The following is a 17,799-nucleotide window of genomic DNA, read 5'->3' as shown; positions in this document are numbered from 1 at the left end:
GTTGTTTCCCTATGGACCTCCCCATATATCTAAAATTTAACTTTCACCTTCGGACTTCAGTAGACACCCTGACAATCCTGCAGCAAACAAAAGGTCTGTGGATGAGGAGAGGGATATTCAATGGAATGGCCATGCAATCAAAAGTATTATTCTTCTGGGAGAAAAGAAAAACTGATGCCATTTGAAAACTTCATGCATGTCCAGGCCACTGAAACAAATATAAATGACAAAAATGAATGGCAAGGCAAGACAGAGTGACCAATTCCACTGAATACAGAGGTATTGCAATTTCCCTGAGGTTGCAGCAAACAAACATTAAGCATTTCTAGGAAGGAGCAGCATTAGTTGAAGCTTGTCACCTATTTGTGGTTCCAGGAAAAAGTGCATTGAAAAAGTTAGTAAGGGCAGCAGGTCTCCAACATTTATCCCATTTAAACAAAGCTGGAGAAGCAGCTGACTGAGAAGTTCCCCAACAACAACAAAGCGCTGTTCATTTCTGACTGTATCTCTGTGATTAATCAAAGGTCAGTGCAGATAGTTTTCATAATGAAATTACTATGGTGAGACAAGACTAACTTATTAGAAGAATTAAAGAGTTTGTTTCTGTCATCTGTATTCACCAAGATAGTTTTAGAGGGTATTTTTAATTATGGGGTATCTCTAGAACATATGAGGATGCTTTTTGGTTCAAGATATCCTTATTATTTAACTCACAGAAGGACAAGCAAGGTTTCTCCTATCATTGTAATATCCTTAAAGGAAAGCAACATCTTCTGGATACAATGTCTGTAGCAATAAACAGTATCCTGTGAGGGGTAGGGTAAGCAATCAATGCAGAAGAAACAGTAAAGCTGCCAAGAGAGAATGTTCACGGTATTGGGTAGAAAAAAAAATCAATCTGTATTTTGTGGCCAAAGAGCAAAAAGTGAACCAGCACGCCTGGTCACCTCCCACAGGCTATCCAAGGAGACCACAGTCATCACTCTTATACCTTATAGCAGATGAAATTAAACAGAAACCTCTCAAAAAAGAAATAAAATCTGTTATTTAAGAGGAAAAGCTGTTTCTACTGTATTGTTCACTGGAATATCTTGCTTAATGTTACGAGTGCACTGCTGTTTCCATCCACTGAAGTAGGGAACATTGTCAACTGAACAACAGACTAGCTGGCAAAGCTTTGGAGATTTGGCACCAAAGGCACGTTCCTAGGAAACTCAGAATCATGGTTAATGGAACTGTCAGAACTGGGTCATATAATCAGGAAGCAGCTTTGGATCCCTCTGGAGTGTTCAAATCACTTAATTTCTCACTGTAAGCACAATTTCCTCTTTTGGCCACCCCTTGTTGCCTTTCTGTAATGCTCTGAGGGAAGGTGCCACCATTGTTTCATGCTAGAAAGAAGGAGCAGTAGTGACAATTCCGGTGGTGTTGAGCAGCAAGCAGAAGAGCAGTGACTACCTAATGCAAAACTCTGTCTTTCTGTAGCTGTGTATGTAAGGGAGGGTGAGTGAACTGATGAGATGCAATCTGAGAAGGGAAAGGCCAATTTAAGGCACTGACAGCTGAAGAGGAATAGAGCACAGTTGAGTAACAATACTCTATTACTCTGAAAATCTTGTTCATCTCTTGCTACCCCTTGAAGGGAATACTGACTCTCAAAGCATCACACGAAACATATTTATAGCATCTCATACCTTCTCTGTTCACTGGTGATCTCTACTTCTGCACTAGGTTAATTTAAAAAGCAGAATTTTGTAATATTTGCCCTCTCACACTGAGTTACTCTGTACACACAGAAACAGCAGACTCAACAAAACTCTTCTCTGGCAAGATTATATCCAGCTCTTTCCTTACACCGGCATTACAGTGATTAAGAGTTTATAATGGAAAAGAAAGCAGAAGCACTGAATTTTAGTTAAAAGTACAAAGCAGAAAGTGTTCACTGCAACCTCACAGAAATTGGAAGACCACCTTTGTGGCAACTCTTTGACTCACAGACTTTTGGTGGATTCTCAAGAGAACCCTTTTAGTACAGCGATCCACTGTAGCAGCCCACTTCCTCTTGGCCTCCTCATCCTCCTCCAGCAGGCATCTCCTCAGGTCCTGCTTGTCGGCCTTGCTCAGGGTCCTGTCAGTAACGGGACGCACCAGCTGTGAGAGGTTGAGGTGACTGTACAGGCTTCTCTCCACCACATAGGTAATATTGAACTCGCTGACAGAGGTGCGCCCTCGTAGCCTTCTGTTTGGGAAGCCACAACCTCCACCCCCTTTCGTTTTGTGCCGCAGTAATTGCAGGTCGCAAGTTGTGGGGGATGCTCCTTTCCTAGCAGGGCGCTGGCAGAGAAAAGCTCTGGAACAGGAATAGTTAGTATCCATTTTCTTCAATCGGATCTGCTTCCTTACACTCTGAATCTCCTCCAGGGACACCAGAAGATGGTGCTTGTGCCTGTTGCTGTCATAAAAGCAAATGCTTTCTGTACTTACCCCATGGCTCAGCGAGCCGAGGCTCTTCTTCATTTCCCCATCTGTCAAGGAGCGGCAAACTTTCTGGGACTTCTCCTCTTCTGGGTAAGAGAAAAATGTCCCAAGTTTCTTGGGAGGCTTGATAAGGCCACGGCTATCAGTTTTGCTGAAGGTCTTCACCAGCTTCCGGTTAGCTCCCCACGTATCGAGACTGCTGGATGAGGGAGACGTAGTAAGTGAGTCCGAGTCATCCTCTGGCTGCTTTTCACAGGAGCTGTCAAAGTAGAATTGCTTCTTGTGAACTCCAGAGTAAAGTGCTGATCTGTCATCCAGAATAGGAGAGTTGTCAAGTGAATGCTCTTCCACACCTACAGGGGACAAAAGCAGCACAACGCTTGTCATTGTTCATAATTGTCTAAGATGTTTCCCTGTGGAGTCTTACTGTATTTATTCAAGATATCATCCACTTAAATTGGGAGAAAGCTATTTTTGATGTAAATTGCTCAGAAGTTATTTTTGTGTGGATAAACCTGAAGCAGCTCCTTCCATTTGTGAAGTGAGAATGCTGGGATTAGTTAACAACAGACAGAAGACAATATCCTGTAAGTAAACTCATCATTATTTTAAGTTTCTGTCTTTCATCTGCAGCTAAGACCACAGATGTTCCCACTAAAAACCCCTTAAAAGTTGGAGCTGGGATCTGTTTCTCATGTTTTTCTTCTGATACTTGCATATGACACTCAGCTCTAGTGAGCTTACAATAGGTATTAAAACCCAAACAAGTATCTCTCAGGTCCAGTTTTCCAATACCTACTGCTCCTGTGACTGCAGAAAGGAGTATTTTTCACAGAAAGCTATAGAGTTACACTCCAGGATGAAATTAAAGTTCTTGGATTTTGATGGGAGAAGAGGCACCAATTTTAATCACACAGAATTTATTTAGCAGAGGCAAAAACAAAGAAGTAGGTCAAACGGAAGGTGTGCCAATTTCAAGTGTCCTGGTAATGAAAGAAACACTTAGTTTTCACCAAATTTTTCCAGAAAATATTTCACAGGAATATTTTGCAACATAAGTACTGGACATGGGCAGATAGCCAGGTTTCCTTTTTGGAGTGAAGGGAATAAAGAACTTGAAACTGCAATTCCTCTGAATTTTTCAAATTCAAAGTTTCAGAGAAACTTTGGTGTTTTCTTTTGAGCAAAGTATAAGCACAGGTTTTGGATGAAGTAACAAGGTAAGAGTCAAAAAAAATACATCCTCCTCTGTCTCCCTGACAAATTTCACAGCATTCATAGTTATGCATCAGACAGACACACACACACACAAATATGATTGTATTTATTTCTTACCAAAATAAATTTGGTAATGATCTAACTTTGCCTTCTTCTTTGACTGCTTCCACAGTCTTACAGCAGAGCTAAATTTGAACTGTTACCAAAATGCCTACAATTTACTAAACTGGCTCATTCAATTACAAGGAACATCTTCCACAATGACAGATTAGCAGCCCTGTAATAGGATTCCTGCCTCACCTTCAGCTCACTCCACTGGCAAAACATATTTGACATATTTTTGTTGAAACCTAAGATGCTATTTTACTATGACAAAGTTCATCATGACACTGAAGGGATAATGGATCAAATCTGACATGCAACTTTCACTCTTGAGAAATTTATTGGGGTGGGTCTGTAGATTGGAGTCTTTTTTTGACACCACTTTCCCTGGACTGTCCAGCTTGCTCTTCTCCCCCTCTACATCTTAATTTGAACAGAAATTAGACATTCCCCTGGGACTGAGTATGTACTGATAAACAACTTTAGTCAACTAAGTAAATATGTTTTCAAACAGCTTGTAAAATATGCATTGTGCGTCAACACTGTAACAGATGTTATTTGGAGTGAGTCCATGACACAAAGCCATAATGACACAGATGTAGATGTGATGCATTTTTAAGTGCTATATAAGAATGGTGCCCAGGAATTAGGAAGTTTTAGTAATTTGGCTCACTTAGGAGCAGATTAAGACAAAATACATATGGATTCAGATATTGGCAAATTCTAGTGAGTATCAGCTCAGCCAAATGTACATTCATTGTGATAACAGAGTCAGTAATAGAAATGTGGGAGAAGAATCAGAGACTAGTGCGCTTTTCTTAAAAATCTACAGGAACACGAAAGTGAAATTCAGCAAAGTTGTTCTTTGTGAAGAAATTTTTGAGTAGGATTATGTAGAATCTTTCTTCCAGGAAACTGCATGTCAGTTTTCAAAATAAGTCTACGCTTACACTGTACTAAGGGCAACTTAATGTTGAACATTAATGAATTTATCCAAATATCATTTAAAATTTTTAAAAAATTTATTCAAATTTTACTGATGTTACTCAATCAAATATTACAGCCAACTTCCCAAAACCTAGTCACCTCACATTACTTTACATTCATAACACAGATTAGAAGAGCCATAGCAAGCAGCTCAAAAACCAATCCAGTCAACTGCAGGTAACTTGGAAGGACAGACAGCAATCCCAAATCTGACCACCCTATTTTTTGTGAACTTGCACAGCCCTCTGACATATCCAACTGGGAATACAGACATGTATTGTGAGGATTTGGGATGGACAACATTAATAAAGCACTTTTAATTTGCCATATGAAAATTCTGGTATTGAATTTCCTGAAAGTCATAGATATTTACTGCGAAGGTACACTTGGCTACTGAGGAGGCCTTCCAGTTATACAGAAGTTATACAGAATTAATCCATGTTGTTATTTAGAAATAACTGGTTCTGCTATTGAGTTTTCCAAGAGTGAATCTACACAGAAACTCCAGAGTGATAGATAAACTACAAGCTCAGAGTTACAGATAATTTAATCAGAGAAGCCTAGAGATAGAGAAGACAGAGAGCAGATGGAAAAAGAAGGAAGGAGAACAAACTTTTTTTGGATACAATTGCTAGTTCAGTGCTTTTTCTGCAGGGGCAGGGGTGGAAAAACTCAATGGAAATAAAAGCCCTAGAGAATAAAAACCCAGGAGCGACACACTTATGTGAAAGACTGAGGGAAAAAGGAATTAAGGAGGTAAAGCACTGTAAGAGAGGATACAGAGAGCTAGACAGATACTTAATATGCTGAAGAGAAAGTCTAGTCCAACTGCAGGAAGGCATCTGCATGCCCAGCAGCCCCTGAGCTGCTTGCTCCTGTGTCTGCTCCCATCCCTGAAGCCTCCTTCTGATTGCTCCCTGCAGCTTTTCCCAGACTCCCGGGGAGAGAAGGAGGACATAGGACAGGCTTCTCTGCGGGCCGTTTTTCCCCAGAGCAGTGGAAAAATTGCCCTATTTTGTTTGTCCCATCTCAAAATCCACATTTGTTTCCAAGGTATCCCAGCTAGGCTCACCATATGAGGTGATAAAAACCTTTCCAGACAGACACAGCTGCCCATTCCAGAGCTCTAGACTGGCTGTGCCTTTCACGCCAGCTGGTAACACCATCCATAATGTAGGAGAGGCAGGCTGGATCACAGATCTGCCAGCAGCTTCCTGCCACATACGCAAGATGCACGTGTTCTCCTTAAATGCACTAGGAAAGAATCATGCTCACTGCAGAGCTGAGGGGAACTGGCATACGATGCCAGGAAGGCCACCAACATAGAGAGATGCCCACAATTCCAGTGAGGACTCAAGCACAGCTGTGCAGAGAGGCTCCTGAGGATCAGGCTCCATTAATCTGAGTGCTCACACATGCATACAGGTCATCCGGAGTTAATTCTGCAGCATAGTGTTCCCAGGCCCTGAACTTTGCTTCCCTTTCCCCACCCTCCTCCTCCTCCTCCCTTCTCTCCCCCTCTCTGTAGGGAGCAGGGCTCATTCAGAAGCCAAACTGCAGACAGGATCCCCCAGAAGTAGAAGTCACAAGGCAGCCTCTAGCTCACAAGAACGCCTGATAGAGGTTCTATATTTTTGCCACAGGGTGATGCCATGTGGTTCAACTGTACCACCAGCCAGCTGCTACCCTCCCAAAAGGAGCAGGAGGTTTACCTCTGTGCCACCCAGGGCCTGGGAGGGGGGACCAGTGTGGTAATGGCTCCACTTACCTCCTTGCTGATCTTGTCGGGCAGCTGGCTGGGATTACTCTCAGGCTCGTTCCCTCCCCAGCATGGGACATAAAACATAAGCCAACTTCTAATCTCTTAATGAGGGGCTCTCTAGTGCTGCTCTGAGAACACCAGATCAGCAGTAACCACATTCTAGGCTGTCACTTTCCTCCTCCTAAAGCCTAAAAGTTCAGTAACTTAAGGCATGCACAATAGACAAGGCAGTTGTTCCTACTATCCCTTAGGAATACTCCACCCCTCCCTCCCCAACCCTCCACTTTCAGTCCCCTCTCAACAGAAACATGCATTCACGCAAGCAGTTTTAACCATGTTGCTTTTTACCTTCTGTGCTGGGTTTTTTCATTTCTTCAACTCTTATGAGTTTCTTCCTGACTCTGCGAGTAGAATTCACCAGCTTGTGCAACCTCTTAAACTTCACCGACTCCTCTGTTTCATCATCGGATTGTTCTCTTGACTGGCAAAGAAAAAAAGGGAATATTAATAAAGCAATAGTTCCACGGCTTGCTCCTTCAAGTCAAGTTAACCCAGCTCATCTGCTGCGTTGTGTCAATGCAGCTCTGTAACTGGTGCTATATTTTCAGCTCAGGTCAGACAGAAACATTTTAATTACTAAGGGTTTTCTTGTTTTTTCTTTTTTCTTTTTCTGAAAGCATGACATACCATTTTGATTTCTAAATCTGTGCAACGTAAGATCCTAGGCACTGAAATGCATTCCTGCCCTTGTCTTTCTTCACATGCATTGTGTAATAACTACTTCCACGTCCTCTTCCAGTATGTTTCAGGCAGGGCTCTTTTCCAGGCTTCTTCTTACCATACCAGTTATGCTCCCGTGGTTTAGTCAGTCCCTGGTCTGTCTGGCATCTCAGAACTTGCTGTTTAAACCTGGTTATAAACAGCTTTTCCACACTGAAGCTCTGTCACTGACGACTTCTCTTTTTTTCCCCCCAGTCTTCCCAGAAAATCAAAAACAGCAGCACAAGAAAGGGATGGGAAGGAAAGGAAGGAGGAGACCTCATCTGCCTCACTCACGGACTGCCACAGCTACAAAATATTCCCTTCCTCCTCCCTGCTCCTTACACTCCTCCTGAAGGCTCTCGAGGCTGGAATTAAGATGGACAGAGCATTCCTCCAGCACTGACCAAGGGAAAACTCTGACCTTTTCAGATATACAGTGCAGTCCATATTCCCCAGCATCCCGTTTCGTTTTGCATCTGATCCAGTATGCTCAGTTCCAGCTGTTTTCCCTCAAGTATCAAACATTACAGAGACAAAAAAAAATTCCCTTCTCTCCAGCAGCAGTGACACAACAAGCTGAAACAATCCATTCCTTGTGAACGAGAAGACAACTTCGATTTTCGAGCCAGATCCAATGTTCAACGTGCTACTTCCTCTGTTTTAATCAGTTCAGAATGTGGAAGGCGGCGGGGGGAAGGGCAGGGAAGGGGAGAGGAGAGGAGGCCAGCAGGGCTCTCCGGCTTGGCCAGGACAGCCCTGGCATCCTGCACTGCTGCACATTCCTGCACACAGCACAGGCTCCAGCTGGAGTGCGGTATGGATCGTATACCTAACTTTGTTTGCACTCATAGTCCCAGCCAATTCACAGCATTCCTAATGGTCAGCTCTAAAAACTCTCATGCAACTTCCTGTCAGTGCAGCTATCTGGGTTTCCACAGTGTGCTCATCCTTTTTTCTCCTTCTCCTTAATTAAACTTTTAAAAATAAAGATCCCCAAGAGATGCAAGCCAAGTAAAAACAAACAAACAAAAAAAAGCCAGTCCCTTCTCTTCCCAGCAAAAATGCCGTCTGTTTATCTGGAGGATGAGTAAGAGAGGCTGAACATAAAAGTGCTTTCTACTTTTGTAGTGCACTTAAATACCAGGATGAGGTACTAAAGGCAGATGCCATGGGGCAGGACACCAATTAGCAGCTGCACTGGAATGCTTCCAAAGACACAGACAGTGCCTGACAGAGCCAGGGAAGCTCTGAAAGCCTGCCTCCCAGGCATGCACCTCACAACGGCCCCAGAACCACACCAGAGCAAACTTCAACAAATTTCTGCAAAGGCACTGTCCATTACCAGTTTTCCACAAGCTTTGCATTACTCCAAAATAAGGAGGAATAGCAAACTGACCACATATGGCAGTAGGAACAGTCATTCTATCATCCAAGAATTGCACAAATGCGTTTATTGTGGTTACAGAATGGCTAGGTAATTAATAAACTTCCTTTGGGAAATATAGGACTGTAAAGGGTACCAGAGTTGTTTACAAGAAGTAAATTAAGCAACAACATGAGCATTAATTCAGAGTTTATGCCTATGACAACTTAGTGATATGTCAAGCAAGACAGACACATTTAGATAAGATGATGAATGGATTATTGACTGTAATCAAGAAGTTCAGTCAAGATTTCTTGGGCCATTAAGTACATCCTGGCAAGCAACCATCATGCATATTCTGCACTCAAGATGGGTTTATTTTAAATGCAATCATTCTAGGGGATTGCTTTCCATCTTTACTCTTCCTGCACCCTCAGTTTGCAAGATTACTGTTTCTGAAACTGTGAGCTCTGTCAGACTTAGAGAACCTCAACCAGCTCATACCTGGTCCCTCCATCCAGGATTTCATAGAAGAATAAACAGCTAGTCCTACTTTGCACCACTGATATCTGATAAGAAACTGTGCCCCCTCAGGGTTATGAAGACTCAACAACAACAACAACAACAACAACAACAACGAAGAGCTTTTATGACATCTGACATTTACATTCAAAAGTATCACAGCAAAAGCAAGTGTCAAAATAGCCTCAGCGAAAGGTACTGAAATCAAAACCTGAGTGGGCGGTAAAGGGGGGGTTCACCATACTTCAAAATAAATAAAGTCCAATCACAAGTAAGTGCCAGCTGCTTTTCCCCCATGCTTCAGGATTCCTAGTACCCCTTTGAGCTGGGGTCCTCCACAAGCAGTGACAGATCCTTTCTGTCACCAGTACTTTGAAGGTAGGTGAGAACAGGTTGTGCTTCATGGGTAGATGAAAGACAGTCTCCCTTCAAAAGCCTACCTCCTATCATACCACGTGGCATGTGACAGAGAAATCTTCTACAGCAAAAAAAGGATGGACAATAAGTTTATGCAAAAAGGCTTAAAATTTTTGACTACACCACTGCTGCTACTCAGGAAACTTTATTGTCAAAAAATGCCAATTCCTTGAAAATGAATGCATTTTCAAAAAGGATTACTCTTCACTTGCTTCCTGTTTTTGAATCAACTTTTTAAGAAAGGCCTTGGAATTAACAAAAGTTTCCATTCTGGCACATGGGAAACAGAGCTTAATTTTCCAGCTTAAGTAATGTTTTCTTTTACAGCTAATATTAAACAGAAAACAGAAATGTAAAGCATTCAGGCCATAATTGACATATTCAAATCACTGAACTTCCATGCTTTGACTTCCCCAATCCACTCTACCCCTCCCCTCTTTCATGGTGACTGAATTGCTTTTTTTGGTAGCTGTCCCTGACTTCAGATGGGAAAATTACCCCAATGTCCCCAAAGCATGGCAGGCTGGGCAAATGGTTTCCTGGACAGCTCTAGCAGCGAGACCTTGGCACAGGACTTGGATGTAGCCAGCTGCCAGCCCCTCTTGCTCTCTTCCCCCTTCACAGGCTGCAGCACTGCAGAAGGGTAGTGTGGTCTGCTACAGAGCGGACAAGTCTGCGTGATGCTCAGCCAGAGGCTCTCTGGCACTGGAGGAATCCATGCTGCACCCTGCCCACCAGTGCCTCCTGGCCCCTGGCACACAGCTCTTCCATCAGGCCAAGCCTCAGTGTCCTTAACGTGCTGATAAAACAGCCAGAGCCCCTCTAGCTCCCTGCACCCCTGTGCACGGCCAAGGCAGCCTCCCCGCGTGCCCTCAAGGGGACAACAAACAGATTTGCAGTACTGCAAATAGGAACAACTTAACTTCCATCTCCTCCGCTCCAAATTTTTCCATCCGAAAGCCCATATGGCTCAACTTTTAATTACTTTGGCTAATGCTGTATGTAGTAACTCTGTGGTGAATGCTTAAGTGTTTCATTTCTGGTTTCCAGGGCAACATTACATCACATTGCAGACAGCTGGCTCCACAGCCCTAAACCATAGCAAATTGGCCGAAGCTGATGCACAAAACTCGCGCGGGTTGAGAGCGAGCACAGGGCTCGGCCGGGCTGCCGGGGACCCGCGCAGCCTGCGGGGCCCCTTGGCTGGGTGGAGCAGCCCTTCCCCGCGAGCCTTGGAGCAAGTGCATCCCGCATCTGCGATGCTCTCACGGTGCGGAAACGCGCCAGCTCCGAGAGCTTGGCTGCACAGACGCGCGAAGGACTGCAGGGAAACAGGGAATATATTAACAGCATCTGGAAATACCAAGAACTGCATGCAGAGGACTGCAGCCACCACGTACCACACGCCTGGAAAACTACAGAGAGGCCAAGGCCCATACCCACTGCCCAGCTTTTTGCTGCAAAAAGATGTGGTCACAAACAGTGAAGATGCTCTCAAATCCAGAAGAAATAAATCCCCTCTGCCTCCTCTCGCATCCCTTCACCTTGGAAAACTCCCTACTTGTGCACCCCCAAAGGCCCTCGTGTGTAAGATCAAAGTAAAGAGCTCTCTGTTGAGGAACAAATAGGAAATCAGCACACATACTCTGACATTCTAAGAGCTCTCTACTTTTCTGTTCCTGGCACTCTTCTCACTTTCTCTTCTGCTTTTCTCACGCAGGCTCTTTGCTGCTGCTTGCTTGGGAGTCAGGGCACACGCCTTGCTCTGCTGCTCGCTAACATCCAGCCCATTTCACACGCCACAGAAATAACAATCTTAACCTCCCTCTTTGCATTAGTGCTTCACAGAGAGAGAGGGAGAGTGAGAGAGAACTAACATTTATTAGCGTTCTTGGAAGTAATTGGCAAAATGTAAACCAGAAATAAGTAGCTGGCTTTCAACAGGACTATGTTTGGAAACACTTCAGGGTTATAGCAGCAGCCCTTAAAAAACAGCCAAAGCTTGGTAGCCATGTCCCAATAAAAATGTGTAAGAAACACTAGGACAACATCCAGTTAAAGCTATCACAACTGATTAATTTGCTTCAGCTCCAGAAAAAACCCCAAACATATAAGACTTTTACATGAGCTGTGTGAAGCCATTTAGAGAGATGTTAAAATTTTACAGTTTGCTTTATGCCCAGTAATAGTTCAGCCCCAAACTGAAATCTCTAGGAAACCTTGCACTTAAAAAAAACCCGAAATCTTTTAATACCTGATTAAACTTAAGCCACAATTCTTTTTCACTATCAGTCGATTCTTGTTCAGCAAAGTGGGGCAAAAAAACACATTTAGATTCATAGACACATCACATCACATCCCCCAGCCCTGGGTAGCTCACCTCAGAACTACAAGCTCTGTAGTAAATGCAAAGAGACTTTGCTGTTCCCTTTAGGAGATGTGGCTACACGTGTCCTTTCTTCTTTCTAACAGGCTTTCCATCTGCCAAAAATCCCAACCATCCTAACTTTAAAAAGTTTTTTATTAAAGAAGCCTGCATAAAGTCAGAGACAGGAAAATAGAACAGAAAAGAACTTAAAAGCCCAAGGAAAGGAAAAGGAAAACTGAGAAAAGCTATGCATGCTGTGCTGTGCCTAAGAATAACCACAAAAGCCTTTTCTCTTTCTCCCTTTCTGAAACAGGAGGCACATCCTCTCCACATCATGCTACAAGCTCAGTGACTTACCAGCTTCGGCATTTATAGGCCTAAAGCTCAGTTTCGAGTATTTTCCCCCGAGTCCTCAACCGCTGTCAGATTTGTAACCCTAAAATTTAGGAGCAGACACTTCTTCTTAAGTACTGAATTAGCTCTGAATCCTGCACACAAAATGCCTCTTCTCTCGAGTTACATTATCAGACACCAAACTGGCTGCGATTCCAGTGCTGGGTATGTAAGGAAGAAAAAAGCGTGATGCTGGACTCAATTAGCTGTTTTCTGCTCACTGATTGATTCCCCTAGTTACTCGCTAGCTGCATAACTTGCAAGAAAGGCATAAGTCATCAGCTCTAAGCAAATCTTCTATTCACCACAAGGAAAAAAGGGAGTGTTGTACATGGCAAACAATCCCTGTTTTCACTGACGAAGGCTTGCTGACCTCTTGCTGGCCTCCAGTTCCTTAATTACTGTCTATGGAATTTCAGTGAAAGAAAAAATACAGAGAATCTCTGCAAAGCCAGGATGAAGAGTGACCCTCAAACACCACCACTAGAGTGGAGGCTGTGTCTATAGGAAATATAACTTAAGGCCTTTACCAGGCTTTTTTTTTTTATTATTTTCTCTTTTTTTAATTCTTCTGACAAAAAATCCTGGAGAATTTCCCTTTAAAAAGGGCTAATTTGAAAGAAAAATAAACATTGCTTCAATGTTTTTTAATTTGGTGAACTTAGATACTTTTTTTGATCTTTCCCCTCAGTTTCAGTGCTAGAAAAAAAAACATAAATAAGAACTGGAAAGAAAAATGCTAGTCCAGAAATGGTGGCTTTTTGAAGCATTGTAGTGTGACTTTCAACTTCTCTGCCTAGGCTGGGGTCTGATCTCCCTTCCTAAGAAATAGACTCTGGGATGCTCAAGTAAATTGGCACTCCTTTTACAGGCAACCACACCTTACCTCAAACCTCGAAAAAAATTCAGACTTCTCAGAGTACAAGAAAACAAGGACCAAAATTACTGCTTATTGAGAACTCTGCTATCCAGGGGTGGAAAGCAGTAGCAAAGGTGTACCACAACAGCACCCTTTCTAAGCCAGGGAAGATTCCCCTCTATCAGGACCACAATATCTGTTAATCTGGATTCACTGCAAATCAATCACATGGTGAAATCACAGCTGGACTAAACATCTATTTCCTTTGATGACTGGCTGATTTCAATGAGCCCCCCAATCAAATAGTTTTTTTCAATTTCTTCACCTTTGTACTAGTGACTGAACACAGCTTTTCTACTTCCTAGTGGTCATGTAAACTAGGTTTACTAGTGTGCTGTAGCTGGGCTTTTACCCTTGAATTACTTCAGCCCCAAATCTCTGATGTAAAGCCCTATGGAAAATTCTAAGCTTCAAATAAAACCAGCTAGTGTTCTCCAGTTTCAATAACATACAAGCCCACATCAAGTAAAACACGACAGCAATTTCCTTGAAATCTATCTCAGATTCCCTTAAAAGTTCATGACTATGAGTGAAACTGATCTAAGTTTGGGACTTTGCAACTTGAGTTTTGAAGGTTTTGGGTTTCATTAAAAAAGCTTCACAGACCTCTAATCCTTGCAGAGGCTGTTTATAGAAAACTGCATGAAACTAAGATGTGATAATCTGCATCATATCCTGAAGTTACAAATAATGGCCTCCAAAAATATAAAGAAAATTAACAGAGGTCATAAATATTGTTTTTTTGCTGAAAGCATGAATTGCAAGGGCTGTGCATGTCTAAAATGTGCAGTGTCAGCCCCCGTAGGTAACCATGTCTGGGTTTGCTCTGTGATTACTTAGAAGAAAATCAAAGGAGCATCCAATGGCTACTTTGGTGAGAGATATATTACACATTAGCTGGTGACGACACTGCTTGCTGAAATTAGTGGGAAATATTTGTCATAAGTAACGAGAGCATAAAAGTTTAATTCTCCCAGGAGGTCTGTCTCAATACAAGAATAGCTGCTTAGGCAAATTCCTAGCTGTTAACTGTTTCCAGGTTTTAGTTTAATTTTGAGAAGCACATTGCTGACATTTGTATCTGCAAGCCAGACACATTTCCTCATGGCAAAGTGCTTCTCTCACTGATTAGCATAATTAATTTTAATGACATTACAACTGTACTCATGTACCACTTGTAGTAGGTATACATAGCAGAATGAATCTCTGTATTACATCATTCTCTACCTGTTACAATGCAACATTATTTTCCAATTCTCCTGCAGACTCCTCTATACATGGAAACAAGAGTCTTAAACAAGACTCTCTCAACTGAATCTTATGTTTTGACAAGGCTAAGAAGATCCAGGGAGAATTCTTACTCTTTGGCATAGGCTGTACTATTAATGAATGGAACTGGAAATCCACCTCTCGACTTCTTGGAAAAACAAGGGTAAAACAGCAATACATGAAAGACAGCAAAAGTCTTATCAGAGAAACAAAGGAAAAGAATGAGAGCCCTTTAGTGAAGGCTGTAGTAACTTCAATTACATTCTTTTGTTACCTTCAAACAATCAGGCTGTTAATGTTACCATCCAGAGCATGAGGAAGGAAACACCAGCATTGGGGGAAGGGGCACAAGTGGAAACCAATGAGAGGGCAATTAAAATTTTCTGTTGTACCACAAGTAAAGATTATTCAGCCTGTGTCTGCCAAATAGGGCAGTGAAACACATGGTTCTTGCGATTCCTAATTGTTGAACTGAGCAAAGCTTTGTTCTCATTTAATAGGCTTGGTCTCAGAAAAGATGGGGGCAGGGAAACCACATTATGGATTATAGCATCTCCTGCTGGCTGAATGCATGGAGAACAGGAAAAAGCTGGTACCACTCCCTCACCCTCTAGGTAATAAGCAGAAAAATTAGACAGATGCCAAAAGGCAAAAACGGTATAAAAAAGTGAACTAGTATGTTAGAATAAAGATGAAATTATTTTGCCTTCCCACCTCCCATCATCCTCAAACACATGGCCAAACATTTTGCAATAAAGTAAGTCAATAGGGCTTGTCTGAATGCAGGCAAACAGAAGTGGTTATGAAAACGCCTAACTGCAGCCACTGCTTGGGTGTTATTGTAAGCTCTGAGTCATGACAGGAGGAAGATTTTTCTCAGAGACTTTACAACAGACTAACTACAGGAGAAACTCCTGCTGGCAGCAAGCAGGAGCTTTACTTGGGCTACATTACTTGCAGCTGCTCAGTATAATCCTGTGGTGACAATGTTTTATTCTGAATAATTTGCAGCAGTTTCTCCTGCAAATTCTGAAGTGTTCTGAAAAATTTCAGAAAAAACAGGTAAAAAAACTCTAAGCTCAGAGTGTTCTACGAAACTGAATACAAACACATCAATGGTCCCTCACTTTGCTATCATCACTCCCTAACACTGACCTTACTTTGGGTTGTGTCATGGGAACTGTAATGATGATTTGCACTTCTCTCATGAAGGTTTTTGTATTACTGTGCCCATGGGAAATCCTGCTCTTATGCATAGATAGAGAGAGGGGAAAGATTGTAACAAAATATGCTGTAATTCTTCTGCTACCAGCTTTCACCATGAGGTGCTGGACACCGTTCCTATGATCAGTGGAAAAGGAGGGCAGCCAAGGGCCCCCAGGACAGGTCCCTGGGACAGGCACATAGCGTGGGAATTCACCACTACTATTTTGAAGCATTTCTTATTATAGGTTCTTTTTCATCATACCTGTTACTGAACACTGACAGTATTGCAGGAATTTCAGTAGTAATAATAAATGCATCGTCCAATACAACAAGGCACACATTGGCGTCTTTCAGGAAATCCTAACAGAAATTGGGTCACCAGATTCTTTGGAGCAAAGATGAAAGCTCTGCATTCATTCACAGCCATGCTGAGCAGCAGCTCCCCTCTGTTACTTGAAAGAGCATGCAGAGCCTGGAGGTGGCAACAAGTTCTCCAAGAGGAAGTAAAACATAGAAACATCCTCTCCTACCCTTTAGCATTTCATGGAAAAGAAACCTTACCAAAAATGGTGAGTCTTGGGATAACAGCAAACCAGGGCTAACTTCAAAATATTCACATTGCTTCAAATTAAATACTACTGTTTAAAATGAAACAAAACTCATCATACCCTACTCTCCACAGATACTCAATGCTGATTTATGTTGATTCTGAGCTTATTTCTAACAAATTAAACTGAGTATACCAAAAGAAGGACATTTTCCTGTTTACATGAACAGTCCTGTATTATGATCAATAATGTTAACCAATGGTTAAAAAGTTTAAGAATCCATCACTACTATGAATAAAAATCAATTAAAAAATAGCTGCATTTAGAAAGCATCCACGTACTGAAATACAGTAGAATCCTGAATAATGTGGATTTGCTGTAATTATGCTTAGATTTACTTTTGAGGTAATTGGTACTACAGAAGTTACACTTTCATTATTTCTTTTCTTTCTATTCTTCACACTTACAAACAACAGAGTAATGACTGTCATGAGTCAGAGATAATTATATCAGACTTAATCTTTTGTTAAGAGTCAGGTTTGTACCATGGGAAACACAATCCTGATTCAACAGCTTCAGCGTCTCTGGGACTGAAATGAATACAACTCAAAGTCCATTCTCATCTGTTACTCTGCTTTTGATGCCTGTAGCAGACACAAACTCAATTCTGCACAGCCTTTTCAATTTTTAGCCCTATTTAATCACTTGTTAAAAAAAAACCAAATAATAGTGAGTACCAGAGTAACAAATTATTGTATCAGTCCAGCTAGAGCTACTGCTGTGTGGACTCAGTGGACTGCCATCTGTTAAAAAATGGATCCAGAGAAGACAGAGAAGAGAGGCAACACAGGCAGGAATTGTCCCCACATCAGCCTCACAGTAGATGCAGGTTATCACAGCACACTTACAGGTCTGCACCACTGCTGCCACTTTCCTCAGAGAAAACAAATGGGGTGCCAGTTTCCTACTGGTATTGTAATAATCCTGGGAAAAGAAGTGTTGGAAGGGCAGGGATGTAAACCAGCACTGTAGCCCCCCCCACTGCCCATGTGTGGGCCATACTGTTGGAGGGAGATGCTGCTTTTGTTCTTCCCAGTCATAAATATTATCCTTTCTCCTGAGGCTGCTAAGGCACATCTGGTAGGGAGGGCGATGTCAGACAAGCATTGTACAGCTCACTGTGGCACCTTTCAAATGAAGGCCAGCTACACTATACCTGGAAGTCTGCTGGATGGCTGAGCATTACCTGCTGATTGAAACCAAAATGCAGAAGATGAGACCAACAAACCAGCTTAGTCCAGAGATACTTACAACTTCATTTAACTTGCATCTCCAGAAATTGTCAGTGAAGTTAATTAGTGGTTTGTGTCAGTGTCAGCACACATATAATACACACTTCTGTAACAAGCTCCCTTGTGACTCTCCCCATTTCCCCACTCTGACATGAAACATGGCAACTGGTACCACCAGTGGTGTTTAGCAGAG

The 17,799-nt window shown here is 42.3% G+C and overlaps 1 protein-coding gene across 17 annotated transcripts in view; it reads right to left on the bottom strand.

The window, feature by feature from the left end:
- Nucleotides 1-17,799, bottom strand: part of SASH1 (SAM and SH3 domain containing 1) — a 533,280-nt gene that overhangs the window by 24,447 nt on the left and 491,034 nt on the right. For 11 of the 17 annotated variants that reach the window (XM_086877616.1, XM_086877617.1, XM_086877620.1 and 8 more), the window contains 2 exons: nucleotides 6,896-7,028; nucleotides 2,485-2,831 (listed from right to left, as the gene is read on the bottom strand). In XM_086877616.1, coding sequence (XP_086733742.1) covers nucleotides 2,485-2,831; nucleotides 6,896-7,028 — 480 coding nt within the window. Of the gene's footprint in view, nucleotides 1-1,995; nucleotides 2,832-6,895; nucleotides 7,029-7,234; nucleotides 7,982-17,799 lie in introns of those variants that run through there. The other 6 variants (XM_086877615.1, XM_086877612.1, XM_086877613.1 and 3 more) reach the window with 3 other exon arrangements.

Source organism: Cyanistes caeruleus, chromosome 2 (assembly GCF_971803275.1).
Source record: "Cyanistes caeruleus chromosome 2, bCyaCae1.hap1.1, whole genome shotgun sequence".
Classification (NCBI taxonomy): Eukaryota; Metazoa; Chordata; class Aves; order Passeriformes; family Paridae; genus Cyanistes; species Cyanistes caeruleus.
Note: the sequence above shows the minus strand (reverse complement) of the source record. Positions and strands in the feature narration are given on the sequence as shown.